Source organism: Chrysochloris asiatica, unplaced genomic scaffold (genome assembly GCF_000296735.1).
Source record: "Chrysochloris asiatica unplaced genomic scaffold, ChrAsi1.0 scaffold00004, whole genome shotgun sequence".
Lineage (NCBI taxonomy): Eukaryota > Metazoa > Chordata > Mammalia > Afrosoricida > Chrysochloridae > Chrysochloris > Chrysochloris asiatica.
The window spans coordinates 30,374,255-30,389,911 of NW_006408522.1; the positions used below are offsets into that span (position 1 = coordinate 30,374,255).

At 40.7% G+C, this 15,657-nt stretch overlaps 1 protein-coding gene across 1 annotated transcript in view; it reads right to left on the minus strand.

The window, feature by feature from the left end:
- The window catches only part of SPATA5L1 (spermatogenesis associated 5-like 1), a 72,839-nt gene extending 59,465 nt beyond the window's left edge, over window positions 1-13,374 (minus strand). The window contains exons 1-3 of the mRNA XM_006831872.1: window positions 12,280-13,374; window positions 10,305-10,490; window positions 1,631-1,789 (exon numbers count right to left, since the gene is read on the minus strand). Of these exons, the coding sequence (XP_006831935.1) occupies window positions 1,631-1,789; window positions 10,305-10,490; window positions 12,280-13,374 (1,440 nt within the window). The remainder of the gene's footprint in view (window positions 1-1,630; window positions 1,790-10,304; window positions 10,491-12,279) is intronic.
- Between the last annotated feature and the right edge of the window lie 2,283 nt (window positions 13,375-15,657).

The following is a 15,657-nucleotide window of genomic DNA, read 5'->3' on the forward strand; positions in this document are numbered from 1 at the left end:
GGTTATTTGCTCAGCATACAGGTTGAATAAGCATGGTGAAAGAATACAACTCTGTCGCACACCTTTCTTAATTTTAAACCATCCAGTGTTCCCATGTTGTGTTTGAACAACTGCCACTTGGTCCATGTACAGATTCCTAACGAGCACAATGAAGTGTTCTGGAATACTCATACTTGGACAATGATCCTGGGAGTTTGGAGCACTAATATTTAAGAGAGGGGAGGGGTCCTCAGAAAGACAAGAAAAGTCAATGTCACATAGCTAAGGAAAAATTGTCTTTCAAGAAGATGTGGCTAATCTCACTTTTGAGGGGGCTTCAAAAAGTTTGTGGAAAAATGGAATTAAAAGATAATGGCATTCTTCTGTGAACTCTCTGAAGCCCCTTTGTATGCATTTTGTGAAGAGTAAGTGAGACAGTGCATACAGATCAGTTATATTATAAATATCCTTATCCATGGACATAGGTATCCCATAGCAGACATAGCTCCTGGTTAAGATCATTGATATCTATAAATCAGTATTCTGTGTGTGATTAGAGAAAACTATTTCCTTAGGGTAGGATTGTCCCTAGGTAACTGGCACAATCAATTTTAGAAACTGCAATGTCGATAAGAGGACTTGTAGAGTAGTGTCCCACAGCAAGAAAGGAGTCACAGTGGCACAGTGGTTAAAGCATTCAACTTTGAACCAAAAGGTCAGCAGTTTGAACCCACCAGTCACGCCACAGAAGAAAGATGTGGCAATCTGTTTCCATAAAGATTTACAGCCTTGGAAGCCTTTTGGGGCAGTTCTACTCTCAGGGTCATTATGACTGGTAACCAACTTGAAGGCAGTGGGGTGGGTCCCTCAATATCCACTGTGAGAACCAAAATCAAGTATTCACCCAGGCTACAGTGGCGTTTCATTACTGTCTTATGCATTTACCAATCTCTATTCTTCTGTATCAGAAGTTAAGTCAAACTGAAGGCCACCACCTGCATTTAAAAGACCCACAAAATGGTGTTTGCATTTTTAAATGACTGGTGGGGAAAAAAGTCAACCAAAAATACTGTGATATGTGAAAATGACATGAAACTCAGATTTCAGTGGTCATAGTTAGTTACTGGAACACAGGCATGCTTATTCACGTATTGTTTCCAGCTGCTTGTATGCAACATCAGAGCTGAGCAATTGTGACAGAGATTAGAGAGCCTGCAAAGTCTAAAATAAAATTTATTATTTGAGCCATTACAGAAGAAGTTTGCTGTCCTCTATTCCAGATCATGGAGTGCTGATTTGGCACTGCAGAATAAGCACTGGACTGCTAACCATAGGGTCAGCAATTCAAAGCCACCAGCCACTCCACTGGGTTGCTAAGAGTGGGAACCAACTCGACAACATGTAACAACAACATTCTGGATTATAAAGTCTTTGAAGGAAAAAAAGACGATGAGGTGGGAAAGTATGAAAATAATATTTAACTCTTATAGAAGTCAAGTAAAATAATGACTGAAAGTGATCATTTGCTTTAGATAATAAGATCTTAACAGCGATCGAGGCAAAAGTCCTTTTGGTGGGATTTGTTTTCGTCATTAATGCACTACACCCAAGTTATACTATTCTACAGGCTTAAGTGAATTCTGTACCTTACCTGTTTTAACTTCAGTTTTACATCATCAAGGCCACCAATCTGATCCCAGCCAACAGGCTTGATATCCATCAGTCCAATGACACTCCGAAATGATGAGGGTTGAATCTTTTTAAAAGCTTCAAGGAAATCTGTTTCATCAATCATCGAGTTGTTCTGATTCTAAAAAAATATTTGTAAACAAAAAGGCAAAATCAGACCAAAAAGTAGTATAAAAGTACAATTACTCTTTTTTTTTCCCTAAATCCTCTTTTGAATGTGCAAGTCTATGTTATCATTATAAATAAAACTCTACACACAGTGTGGAAATTTAGTCTCCCTCCCTATTCTCACCAGTCTCCACCCCCACGGGATGTCAACAGTTTGCTGTGTATTCTTCTAGTATGTTTTATGACATAGCCAATAGGTACTCAAATGGAGCCATACTGTACATACTAATCTGTACTTTTCTTTTTCCACTTATCTTAGAAAGTTTTTCATGGCAATTCATATAGTTCTCTATCACACTCTTTTTTGACAGTCATATTAAATCCTACTGTATGAGTGTACCATCTTTTAACTCAACTCTTTAATGAAATCTTTTGTTATTAAAACCAAAGCGTCAACAGTAAGTCCTTGTTCACATGTTCAAGTATTTTAATTAATAATTTCTTATAAGTAGAATTATTGGGCGTAAGTGTATGCACATTTACAATTTTGACAGCTATTACCAAATGGTCCTCAAAGGAAGCTATACTAATTTGTTCTCCTCCAACAATGATATGAAGTTGCTGTTCTCCCCATACATCAACAACAGTAGATATTACCAAATTTTTTAATTTCTGCCATTCTGCCAGAAAATGGTACTACTGCCTTTTGCAATCATCATCCATAGTAAAAGCTGCTTTGGGCAAGAATTACCAACGGATGCTTCTGGTGTGACACCCTGAGGAGGACACAGTATCACTTTTGTAGTTCTCCTACTGGGGATGCATAGCCTGAATCTGATCAGGAGGAAACATCAGACAAATCCAAGCTGATGGATAGGCTATAACTGATATGCAGCCATAAAACATGTCAGTGTCAAATGTATCAAACTTTTTTTTACATAAGGAAGTGTTGTAGATTAAAAGAAAGCATGACAACTAAATGCAATACATTATCCTGGACTAGATGCTATGTTAGAGATCAAAAATATGAAAAAGGAGATTACTGTGATAATTATCAAAATCAGAATGTGGACTGCAGATTAAAGGGTTTAACAAGTATTCTCTAAACTGCCTTGCAACTTTTCCTAAGTTTTAAATTACTTCAAAATAAAAACGATAATTATTTTTAAAGGAATGTAGAGGATTTTTCGTATTTACTGGCCACTTGCATTCCTTTATTGTCACATTGTTCAGATCTTGTTCCTCATTTTGTATAAGGTTGCTAGTTTTTCTCTTTTGATTTGTGAGAGTTGTAAGTATATCAGGGAAACTGGCCTTTTGTCATGAGCTAGAAAGAAGTATTTTCTCTGATGTCTTAGCTTTGCTTAGAATATTCTTTTGCCATACCCATATGGTCAAATTAGCAAATCATTTCCTTTTTGGCTTTTAGGTTTTATGTTACACTTAGACTTTTCTCCCTTTAAGATTACATTTATGAAGAACTGTTTTTTCAATTTCCTTGGCTGCTTTGTTGAAGTAAAAATTTTGTTACTTAAAAATTCCTTAGATTTCTGTAACATCTGTATTACATTTGCTGAAGGATTTGCTCTCTTGCAACAAATTCTAAACATTTTATCAGCATTGTTACGTGCCGTGGAGTCAGTTCCACCTCAAAGTGACCCCTACAGGCACACCTTTTTTTATTGCACTTTGTTTTACTGTGTTTCACAGATATTGCAATTTTTACAAATTGAAAGTCTATGGCAACCCTACATCAAGCAAGTCTACCTACAACATTTTTCCAACAGCATGTGCTTGTGTCTGTGTCATGGTTTGATAATTTTTGCAGTATTTCAGTTCCAAGTATGCAATAGAATTATGAAAAAAAAATCTTTTTTCATAATTCTATTGCATACTTAGTAAACTACAGTGTAGTGTACACATAACTTTCATATACACTGGGAAACCAAAGATTCATATGACTCAATTTATTGCATTATTCACTTTACTGCAATAGTATATAACTGAACCCACAACAATTCTGAACTATGTGCCATAATTCTGAGGTAAGCATGAATGCATGTATATAACAAATGCCACAATAATTCTGAGGTATGAGTGTTCAGTTATGAAACACTATCATAATAAACACTAATGTGAAGATCTGGCGCCATCTTCACAAACACTGCTATGTTGGAGGACACTGTTGTGGTCACTGTGTCAGTCTATCTCACTGAGGGTCTTCCTGTTTTTTGCTGACCTTCTACTTTATCAAGCATGATGTCCTTGGCCAGGGACTGGGCCCTCCTGGTAACATGTCCAAAATACATAAGACGAAGTCTCGCCATCCTTGCCTCCAAGGAGCTCCCTGGCCATACCTCTTCCAAGACAAACCTGTTCTTTTTTTCTGGCCCAACTCACTGCCATCGAGTTGATTCCAACTCACAATGATCCTACGTAGGGTTTCCAAGAATTGTAAATCTTTATGGAAGCAGACAGCTTCATGTTTCTCCAGTAAAGCAACTGGTGGGTCTGAACCACCAATGTTGGTTTGGGTTCAAACTCAGCACCTAACCCACAGAGTCACCAGGGTTCTTTGTTCTTCTGGAAGTCTATGGTATATTCAATATTCTTTCCCAACACCATAATTCAAATATTTCTTTACTGTCCAATTTTCTCATGCATGTGAGAAAACTGTAAATACCTTTGTCCTCAAAGTGACATCTTTGCTTTATAACACCTTAAAAAGCTCTTTTGCAGCACATCTACCAAATGCAATCTGTTGTTTGATTTTTTGACTGCTGTCTTCATGGGCAATAATTGTGGATCGAAGCAAAATGAAATCCCCAACAACTTCATCTTTTTTCTATTTATCATGATGCTGTCTATTGGTCCAGCTGTAAAAATTCTTGTTTTCTTTATGGTAAGGTGTAATCTATACTGAAAGCTGCAGTCTTTGATGTTCATCAGTAAATACTTCAAGCCCTCATTGCTTTCAGCAAAGCAAGGCTGAGTTACCTGCAAATTACAGGTTTTAATGAGTCTTTCTCTAATCCTGATGCTGTGTTTTTCTTCTTATAGTACAACTTCTTGTATTATTTGCTCAGTATATAGATTTAATGTTGTTGGATGCCATCAAATTAATTCCAACTCATAGTGACAAACACCTCATAGTGACAACTCAAAGTGACAAACACCTCATAGTGACAAACACCTCATAGTGACAACTCATAGTGATAAACACCTCATAGTGCAACACACCAAAATCTGCTCAGTCCTATACCATCTTCAGAATTATGTTTAAGCCCATTGTTGCAGCCACTGTGTCAATCCATCTTACTGAGGGTTTTCCTCTTTCTCATTGACCCTCTACTTTACCAAGAGTAACTGAATAAAAAAGGATACAACCCCGACACACACTTTTTCTGATTTTAAACCATGTGGTATTTCCTTGTTCTGTTCCAGACTGCCTCTTGGTCTATGTACAAGTTCCACATAAGCAGCTAGTTTTCTGTAATTCCCATTCTTTGTAATGTTATCCATAATTTGCTATGACCCATACAGCTGAATGCCTTTGTAAAGTCAATAAAATATACATAAACATCTTTCTAGTAGTCTCTGCTTTCAACCAAGATCCACCTGACATCAATATGGTATCTCTCATTCCATATCCCCTTCTGAATCCTGTATGAATCTCTGATAATACTGCCGCAAACCATTTTTAAATTAGCTTCAGCAAAATTTTATTTGTGGGTATCAATATTGTCTAATAATTTCTGCATTTTGTTGAATCACCTTACTTTGGAATGAGCACATATATGGTTCTCTTCAGGTAGCCAAACAGCTGTCTTCCAAATTTCTTGGCATAGATGAGTGAATATTTTAAGTATTGCATCTACTTGTTGGTTGGTATACCATTCACTCCTGCAGGCTATTGCCAATGCCTTCAGTATAACGTGGCCATCTTCCTTTAATACATTAGCTCCTGATCATGTGTTATCCATTCTTTTTGGCATGGTAACTCTGTATATTCCTTTCATCTTTTGGTGCTTCCTGCATTGTTCAATGCTTTGCCCATAGAATCCTTCAATATTGCAACTCAAGGCTTGAATTTTTTTCTTCAGTTTAAGAAATGTTAAGCACGTTCTTTTGGTTTTCTAACTCCAGGTCTTTGCATATTTCATTATAATACTTTGCTTTGTCTTTTCCAGTTTCCCTTTGAAATTTTCTGTTCAGTTCTTGTACTTTAATATTTCTTCCAGTCATGTTAACTACTTTCCCTTCAAGAGCAAGTTTGTTTCTTCTGACATCCAGTTTAGCCTTTTTAATGAACTTTTGCTTTCCTCATGTCTTTCATGGATGATGTCACCCACAATTCATCTGATTTTCGGTCATTAGTATTTAATGCTTTAAATCTATACTTCAGATGGTCTCTAAATTCAAGTGGGATATACTCAAGGTCATACTTGGCTCTTATGGTCATATTTTCATTTTCTTCAGCTTCTACTTGAAGTTGAATATGAGCAACTGATGGGTCTGGTCTGCATTTGGCCCCTAGCAATACCAAGTGATACTGAGAGCTTCTACATTATCTCTTTCCACAGATGTAGATTTTATTTCTGTGTATTCCATCTGGTGAGATCCAAGTATATAAATGCCATTTATGTTGTTGGAAAAAGGTATAAGTCACTGGTCTTGCAAAATCTATCATGTGATCTCTGGAGTAGTTTATATAATCAAAGCAGTATTTTCCATCTACAGAGCCTTCTTTGTTTCCAAATTCCACATTGCAATTACTAGTAATTATCAATTCATCTTGACTGCAGGTTTCATCAATTTCAGGCTACAGAGCTGGTAAAAATCTTGCATTTTTTTTATCTTTGGCACTACTGGTTGGAACATAAATTTGTATTAACCGGTCTTTCCTGTAAGCATGTGGACATTACCCTATCACTGACAGCATTATACTTCAGGAGAGAGCTTGAAATGTTCTTTTTCATGATATATGCAAAGCCATTCCTCTTCAACTTGTCACTTCTGTCATAGAAGTCCAATTAAAAATGTCCAATACCATTCCAATTCAGTTCACTAATGCTGAGGATATTGATCTGCATATAGTCCATTTCATTTTTGATGACTTCTAATTTCCCTAGATTCATACTTTTTCCCTAAATTCCACATTCTAATTGTTAATGGATATTTGCAGCTACTTCTCCTCCCTTTTAGCTGTGTCACTGCAGTAGATGAAGAAGGTCCTGAAAGCTTCACTCCATCCATGTCATTTGTTGGTGTGCCCTCAAGTTGGCTCTGACTCACAGCACCTCTGTGGAGGGTTTCTGACAGCAGCTGGTGGGTTTGATTTTCCAGTCTTAAGAGTCTAGCACTTATCCTACAGCCACACCAGGGCATTTAATTTTCTAGAAATTCCCATTTCCAAAAAGAACAGATTTCATCCCATTTATATAAGTCCTGGTGTGGTGCTGTGGGTTAATGCGCTATGGGTTAATGCAAAGCCACTTTAACTGCAAGGTTGGTGGTTTAAGTTCACTAGCTGCTCCTTGGAAACCGTATACAGGGTCACTATGGGTTGTAACCAACTCAACAGCATTTAACAGCAGCAGCATACTATATAAGTGAATATATGAGGGGGCTTCAAAAATTAATGAAAAAATTCCATTATCTTTTAATGCCATTCGCCATGTACTTTTTGAAACCCCTCCTAGATGTACAGAACTATTATGACCACCATGAAAAAAAAGTTAATAATTGTAATCTCCAGGTGGTAACATTTTAGCAATTTCTACTTTTTCTATACTTTGTCTTGTTTAGTTTCTGTTTCTCTTTCACATGCAACACTAGTATAATAACAGTAATTTTTTAAATGGCTTTTGTTCAATTGACTGGCAATATTAGATCTTGGTTACCTAAATATTAATGAATCTCTAAGTAACACCACCTGCTGTTGTTGTCAAGGTCCGTGAAGTCGGCTCTTACTCAGAGTAACCCTATATATGGTTTCCTAGTGGGAGCAGAAAGCCTCTTCTTTCTCCCACAGAGTGGCTGGTGGGCTCAAAACCCTGACCTTGTACTTACCCCACAGAGCCACTGTGCTCCCCAGCACAAACTAGTATGTAGAATCTCTTCTGCAAGTCAGGATTATTGCATTTGATTCTCCTAATTATTCATTCAAGCAGGTAAAATTCTTTCCTCTCTGTGAATTAATGTGGGTGTAATTAAACTGTATTTTGAAGCCTTTAAAAAGATGGAGCCAATACCTTCCCAGAAGCCTCTGTCCCTTCTTCCTGTTTGCCTTTCTTCCTTCCACTTCCCTTGGGTTGTTTCTGAGCTCAGCCATTGCCAGTGGGTACTACTCTTGGGTAGGCCCCTTCGGAAGTGGCAGTGGGCTCCACCCTAGGACGGCAGCAGCTGATTGGTTCTCCTCTCCCTAAGCCAGAAGTGCTCAAGGGTCAAACCTGGAACTTCAAAGCAGAGGGAATCCTAAATGCAAATCTCCTTTCTCAACTCCTGTACTCTCTTCTTCCCCCCTCCCAAAAAAACAGTACAGGCTCACCCTTTTTATGTAGGATGGTTAAAACTTCAAGCAGTTTTGGTTCTGAACACAGATGATGAATAGCTCACATAACTCCTCACCTTCAGTGTAAGAATAAAAGTTTTAAAAAACAAACAAGAGAAAGAATGTGAAACTAAATTTAGGTAAGAAGGTTTTCAAAATTTAGGATGAATAACTTATCCTTTTCTAATTTAAGTAAATACAAGATTGGGGCTTTTTTAAGTTATAGGGTTAAAGGGCAATCTTAATATTATAATAGAGATTTTAAACTTTGCCACAGATTTCTCTTCCTCATAAAATTATCTATTTCCTAAAGGAGTTTATGGATTTAAGATAATGAATTGCATACAAAATGACCTGATTTGGAATTTATAATAGTTGAAAATATAAATCATTGAATATTACAAATATCCAAATAGTTTTAAGACACACTGAAGAAAGCTAATGCCATAAATATTTTTAAGACAGTCATGAATTAAAGACATGAATGTCAAGAGAGAAACAATTTTAAATAAAATTCCAGATATGCCATCTTCTCCAGGGTTAGAAAAGTTTTTGCCTCCCCTTCCCCCAAGATACTTAAAAATAACACAGGTTTTAAAATAGTATCTTAACAATGGAGACATCTCACAGATAGCACTGTATCCAAGTGGTCAAAGCTAATTTCTGCAGTAATAAGACAAACCACTATCATGTGCTATCTTAATAGATGTAGTGAGAAAAACATGGTCAGTTTTGTAATACTCTTACAGAAAAGGCAACACCTGAATCAAATCATGAGCAATCATCAGCCGTACCCAAACTGAAACACATATTCTACAAAATAATTGACCCTCTAAAAAAAAGTTAAGGTAAAAGAAAGAGTGGAGAATGGGTCCAGATTAAAAGAAAGAAATCATGTCAACGAAATGTAACATGTAATTCTGGCCACGAAAAAAATTATTTTTCTGTTTCTTTTTTTAAATTTTGCTACAAATAAAAGTAATGGGGCAAATGGTGTAATTAGGATAAGGTCTAGGTCGATTAAGTAAACATATCAGTGTTAATCCCTTCCTTTTTATCATTGTACTATAGTTGTGTAAAAGAAAGTCCTTGGTTTTTAGGAAATACAAATTTACATTTTCAAGAGGAAAGAGGCATCATGGCTGTAGTATATTTGAAAATATTTCAGAAAGATATACACATATGAATACATATAAAGTGAGAGAATAACAAAGTAAATGTAGCAAAATGGAAAATCTGTAGTATTTGGAAAATCTGGATGAAGATTCTCATCCAGATGCAGAAATTCTTTGTTCTATATTGGCAACTTCTCTCAAAGTCTAATTGTTTCAAAAATTTAAAAATTGTTGTTAGGTGCCTTTAAGTCAGTTCCAACCCACAGGGAACCATGTACACTAGAAGGACACACTGCCCGGTCCTCCTACGCTATCCTCAGAACCGCTACACTGGAGCCCATTGCTGTTCCCACTGTGCCCATCTGTCCCACTGGGGCTCTCCCTCTTCTTCACTGACTGCTCACTTTATCAAACATGATGCCCTTCTCCAGGGACTGATCCCCTCTGATAATATGCCAAAAGTATGAGAGACAAAGTCTGGTCATCTTGGCTTCAATATATTTGATTTGATTCTTCTTAGAGCCTCTCTTGGCTGCTCTGGGAACAGGTGGCTTCAACACTAGCGTGTTACAAAAGGAGCAGGGAAAATAACCACAGGGTAGACTTGGAGGACTCAGCTCTTTCTTCCCCCGATTCAATCATATATCATTTACATAGCGTTGAGATGTAAAAGTGTATGTAAGTAACAACCAGGAAGGTTATCAAAAATTCCAAGAGAATATACTTATCACTTTTTTAATCCCAAAACTACTGTGTAAATTACTAAAATATTTACAGGTAAAGCAGTAGCCAAGATGTCCGTTCTGGTCTAACTCCTGGTAACTAACATGAATAGGTAGTCATAAAGCAATCCTTCTTACCTTGTCACTGCAAAGCATAGCATGCAGGGCAGCCTCTCTACAGAGTGCTGTCAAGTCTGCACCAACGTAGCCAACTGTCATTTCCGCAAGGAGGCCCAAATCAACACGACTGGAGAGAGGCATCTTTGAGGTAAGCACTTGCAGAATTGACTTTCTTTGTTTAAGTGTGGGAGTCCCAATGACAACCTATTTGCAAAGCAAAAGAAAAAAAAGTGTGAAATTAAAATGTTATTTTCAAAGGTACATATTTTTGATCACACAAATATGTGCAAATTTCTGATAAACCCTTTTGGAATGGGTACTATGCACTCTGAAGCATATTCTAGATTCACCCTAATTTTCCAGAGGACTCCGGTGTGGTGCTGGAGGATCAGTAGTGGGCTGCAAACCACAAGGTCGGCAGTTCAAACCCACCAGCTGATCCTCAGAAATCCTATACAGGGTCTCTATGAGTCGAAACCAACTAGACAGCACCCAACAACAATTACTGACCAAAAAGCTATACATAAGAAAACTTACATTTCTGTCACTTCCAACAACCTACCACATTCTTAGAGACACAGATGGAGTTGTAACAGTAAATCTGACCGTCTGGATCCCTACCCAAATGGAATTTATTCAGCAGATAGGTATCAAATGGTATAAGAAATTCATCAAGTCCTTGGCAGATGATCAATTATCATTAGTTTTAGAATTCTACCATAAAGTTCAAACATCACTTCAATTAAGCACTGAATTTCAAACTATTTAACAAAAATCAAGACTCAATTAAGACCAAAGCTTATTTGGAAAAAAAAAAAAAAAAGGTCAGCTTTACATATAGAACCTTGGCGATTCCAGATACGCAACTGCGGGGTGTGGTTTTGTTTTGTTTTGTTTTGAGTTATGGACCGGGATGCTGGCATTCTGACAAGGAAAAGTATTGTCTGCTTCAGCTTCTTCATTGTGCTCTTATTTCTTGAGGCCATCCTTATACTTAAAGGAGCCCTGGGTTGCTAACTGCAATGTCCATGGTTTAAGCCCACTGGCGGATCCAGGATAGAAAGATGAGGCTGTCGGCTTGTGCAAAGATTTAGTCTCGATAAGTTAGATTCTAACTGTAAGTTAGAATCCACTCGATGGTATTGGGTTTCCTATTTGGTTATCCTTCTACTTTAAATTCCCATTCCAACTTCATATGGGTTCAATGTGCTTGTAGCAGACCTGTTGAATTAAACTAATCCTAATGTACTACCAGTTATTCCGCGGGAGAAAGATGAGGCTTTCTGCTCCCGTAAAGATTTACAGCCTCGGAAACCCTGTACAGGGTCGTTATGAGTGCGACTCCACGGCACATAACAACAACAACAACAATGTACTGGTATAAGGAGCTCTGGTAGCGTAGAGATTACGAATCGGGCTGTGAACTGCAAGGTGAGCAGTTCGAAACTGCCAGCTGTCCCACGGGAGCAAGATGAGGCTCTGTAAAGATTTACAGCCCCGGAAACCCTGTACACCGCACACAGCCACCAACGTCCTTGTGTGGGTTAATGCGCCAGATTGCAAAGCCGTTTGAACTGCAAGGTTGGCGGTTCAAGCTCACCAGCTGCTCCTCGGACACCCTTTCCAGGGTCGCTGTGGGTCGGAGCCGACTCGATGGCACTTAACAACAACAATGCCTGGTGTGTGGCGCTGTGAGTTAATGCGCCAGACTACAAAGCCGTTTGAACAGCAAGGTTGGCGGTTCATGTTCACCAGCTGCTCCTAGGAAGCCCTATACAGGGTTGCTATGGGTCATAAATGACTCGACGACACTTAACAACAACAATAGACAATTTGAGTCTAAAGGGGAAAAGGTCCTAAGCTAGAGAACGCATTCTCTATATTACAAAGAGCCGCACTCTGCCCTTACCAATTCCCAAACTTAAGTGGAAATGGCTCGGGGCAGCCAACCACGGTTCCACGGACATTGGACTCATGGGTCAGTCTTAGTCACCTCTCTGTCGAATCTCCCGGGTCTCCTTAGCGCTGGGTCTAAAGCATCCGGCCGATTAGTGGCTCCCACAACCACCACCTCGCGGTCCCCACTGATGCCATCTAGCAGCGTCAACACCTGAGCCACCACACGACTCTCGGGGGCTCCGTGTGGACCGCCCCTCCGGGGACACAGTGCATCCACCTCATCCAGGAAGAGAAGGCTGGGGCCGCGGCTGGCCAGCTCCTGGGCTCGCTGGAAGACCCGCCGCACGTTCTCCTCGGTCTCCCCCGGCCGAGAGCCCTGCAGCGCGGGGGCGCTCACGGCCAGCAGCTCCGCGCCCACCTCTCGGGCCACAGCGCGCACCAGCTGGGTTTTACCCACCCCGGGGGGGCCCGCCAGGAGCACTCCGCGGGGCACGGCTAGTCCCAGCGCGGCAAGGGCGCAAGGATAACGGAGGGGAAGGTAAAGGAGTTCCCGCAGCGAGTCGGCCGCTTCCGACAGCCCGCCCAGGGGCACCTCGGGCCGCGGCTCCGCTTCCAAAGGGGAAGTCCCGCTGAGGACGATGCGGGTGTGAGGGGTGACCAACCCAGCCGAATCGGGACTGGGTGTTCCGCTGACTATGTGCAGGGCGGCCACGGGCCCCGGGGCACCTGGTGGAGCAGCAACCACGTGGCCCAGAGAGACTGGTCTGTTCCGCAGCAGCTCTTGCGCCGCCTCCAACACGGCGTCTGGGCCCAGGATCGCGGGCGCTCCCACCCGCTCCCGCAACACTGGCCACACGGTGAGGCGCCGCAAAGGCGAGCAAGGCACCAGGCTCAAGCAATTCAGGCTCAGGGTCCCCCTCGACCCCGCCAACCCCACCGCAGCCCCGGGGCTCGCGCACTGCGGGTCCAGCTGCACAAAGCCATCAGCTCCGTCCCGCCGCGGCCAGGCGGTGCAGAGGCAGGAGCCGCCGTCTGGCAGCGAGATCTTCAGGGCCGAGCCCAAGTGTGCGCCCAAGGCGCGGAAGGCGGCTGGGCCTAGGCGGCAGCGCTGGGTACCCCGATCTCTAGAGTCTAAGGGTAGCAGCTGTAAGAGCGGTCCTTCAGAGAAGAGACCCGAGTCCCCAGCCATTGCACACTGAGGACCGGAGACCGAGGGAAGTGGGACTAGAATTCCACACGGGCCTGAAAGGCCTGCACACCGCGCTTCGGCCGGAAACAGATTACGCGCATGCGTTAGTGGAGGCTCTGGGTTGCTTACAGCTGAGTGGAGGCCGAAAGGGCCAAACACAAAATTAAGCTCCAGCCATTGGATCTAGTTTGTTGTGGAAGTGTCCGCTTGGATGAAGCCACGCTGCCCATCCCGAGTTCTACGGATATCGTCTTCGGTGCATATTTCTGGGAGGTAGTTTCAGCATGTCATTAAGCATGTACCTTAGTGGCTCAAGAAGTCACCGACATTGCACCCTCCCTGACTCAAGGACTGGAGCAACACACGCATTGCCACTTTTGGAAGATCAGCCTAGAGATTTTGCTATTTTGAAAAGAACGTTAACTATCCTCGTGGCTAGGTGCTACTGTCAATCATACATGACGTATGATAGCTGAGAAAACAGCCTTGGCACTTTAAATAACCAAGGTCCCAACCTGTTTGAAAGGTCCACACATGGCCTTAGTATAGAAAAGCACAAGCATTGCAAGAAAGTACAGGGTGGCATGTTAAATGCCTCTGTGAGAAGAAGGAAAACCAGGCCGTCCGTTGTATTTCTGGTATACTAATACATTTTATTCTGACCTCCGATTCATTTCTATGAATGTATTTTAACAACCACTGAAGGATTCCTAATCAACTTCGCTGTTAGTACTTCGCTGTCTGTTTGGGACACAGCAGTGCTAAGTCCTGCATTGGAAGCAATACTTTTCTACATTATTAAGAACACTTCTTGCTATTCTCTTTCTACTTGCTTTCCACCTTTCTTCTACACAGGGAATCACTCTTTGCTATCATCATCAACTGGAATACTTTTCCTATCCTTCTTAACTTTGTTCATCAAAAAGAACTGCAGATATTCAAAGTCACGAAAATAAGCTTTGTTTTTATTCTTCTCACATTTTCCCTACCTTTACTGCAACCCAAATCCATGAGATGACAAAATTGAAGTTGCAAATAGTGCTTAGGTCTCTGCGTTTTGGTTTGTTTTTCTGCCGTCTATGCAAGCAAACAGTTACAGACTGTACAAGTATAGTAGTATCTTCTCAATGGATAATGCTGTTGGATCAAGATCGATGCCAGCTCCTGGTCTCATTCTATCCAAATTTCAGGGTAAATACTCACAGACTTCTTGATTCCACAGTAACATATCTAGTCTCTGCTATACCTTTCTAGTTCCACTCTGGAACAACTTGAAAAGGAATCAGAAAGTAGCAGCAACAGCTGGAGATCCTGAAGTGAACAGGTTGCCTGTTGTTGTTAAGTGTCATCCAGTCATTCTGGCCCATAGCTACCCTGTACAGGGCTTCCAAGGAGCAGTTGATGGGTTGGAACTTTGAAATGCCAACCTCATTGTTAGCAGTCCAGTGCTTATCCTACAGTACAACACCAGGACTCCAGGTAGCCCATTAGTTCCTATTTTCTCTCTCTCTCTGCTTACTTGCACTGGTTTTTGTTCTCTTAGGTCTTAAAGACTTTTCATAAACAATTTTACATTTTTTGAATATTAAAAAAATATTATTGACTCTTGAAGTTGTAAATGAAATGCCCACCAAATTATTCTATTATGATGCCTGTACTTCTGCATCTGTAGATTACCTTGAATTTCAGGTCCCAGAAAACTTTGAGGATCTAGAAGAAGAAAGTAAGACAAGATAACTGTCTGATAAGTAAAAGGCTGTCCTGTAAAAGAACTGGTAGATGTCTATAAAGGTTGAACACTAGAGGGAGTCCAGAACCAAATAAACCTAAAGAGTGCTGGATTGTTTTCAGTTTGACATGTTCCTTCCAACTGTGACTTCCACTAGATTTCCCCAAATTTCACCCCCAGACTATATGTAACAGTCTTGTTGTCTCTACACATTATAACATAATTTCTACGTGCATCAGGCCATATAGAACTCAATTTCCAAGTACAAATTTTATTACTGTTGTTGTAAGTGCCATCGAGTTGGTTCCAACTCATAGTGACACTGTATAGGGTTTCCAGTGGTGAGTTTGAACCACCGACCTTGCAGTCCAGCTCATTAACCCATAGCACCACACCAAAATGCTATATCAAATATCAAAATGAGACTTTCCCCAAATCTAAACTTTAGTAGTGGAGCAAGACCCAAATACTCTGAATTTATTTTGTGATAGCCTACAAACAATTTTGGAGTCCTGGTGTGGCACTGTGAGTTAATACGTCAGACTGCAAAGCCA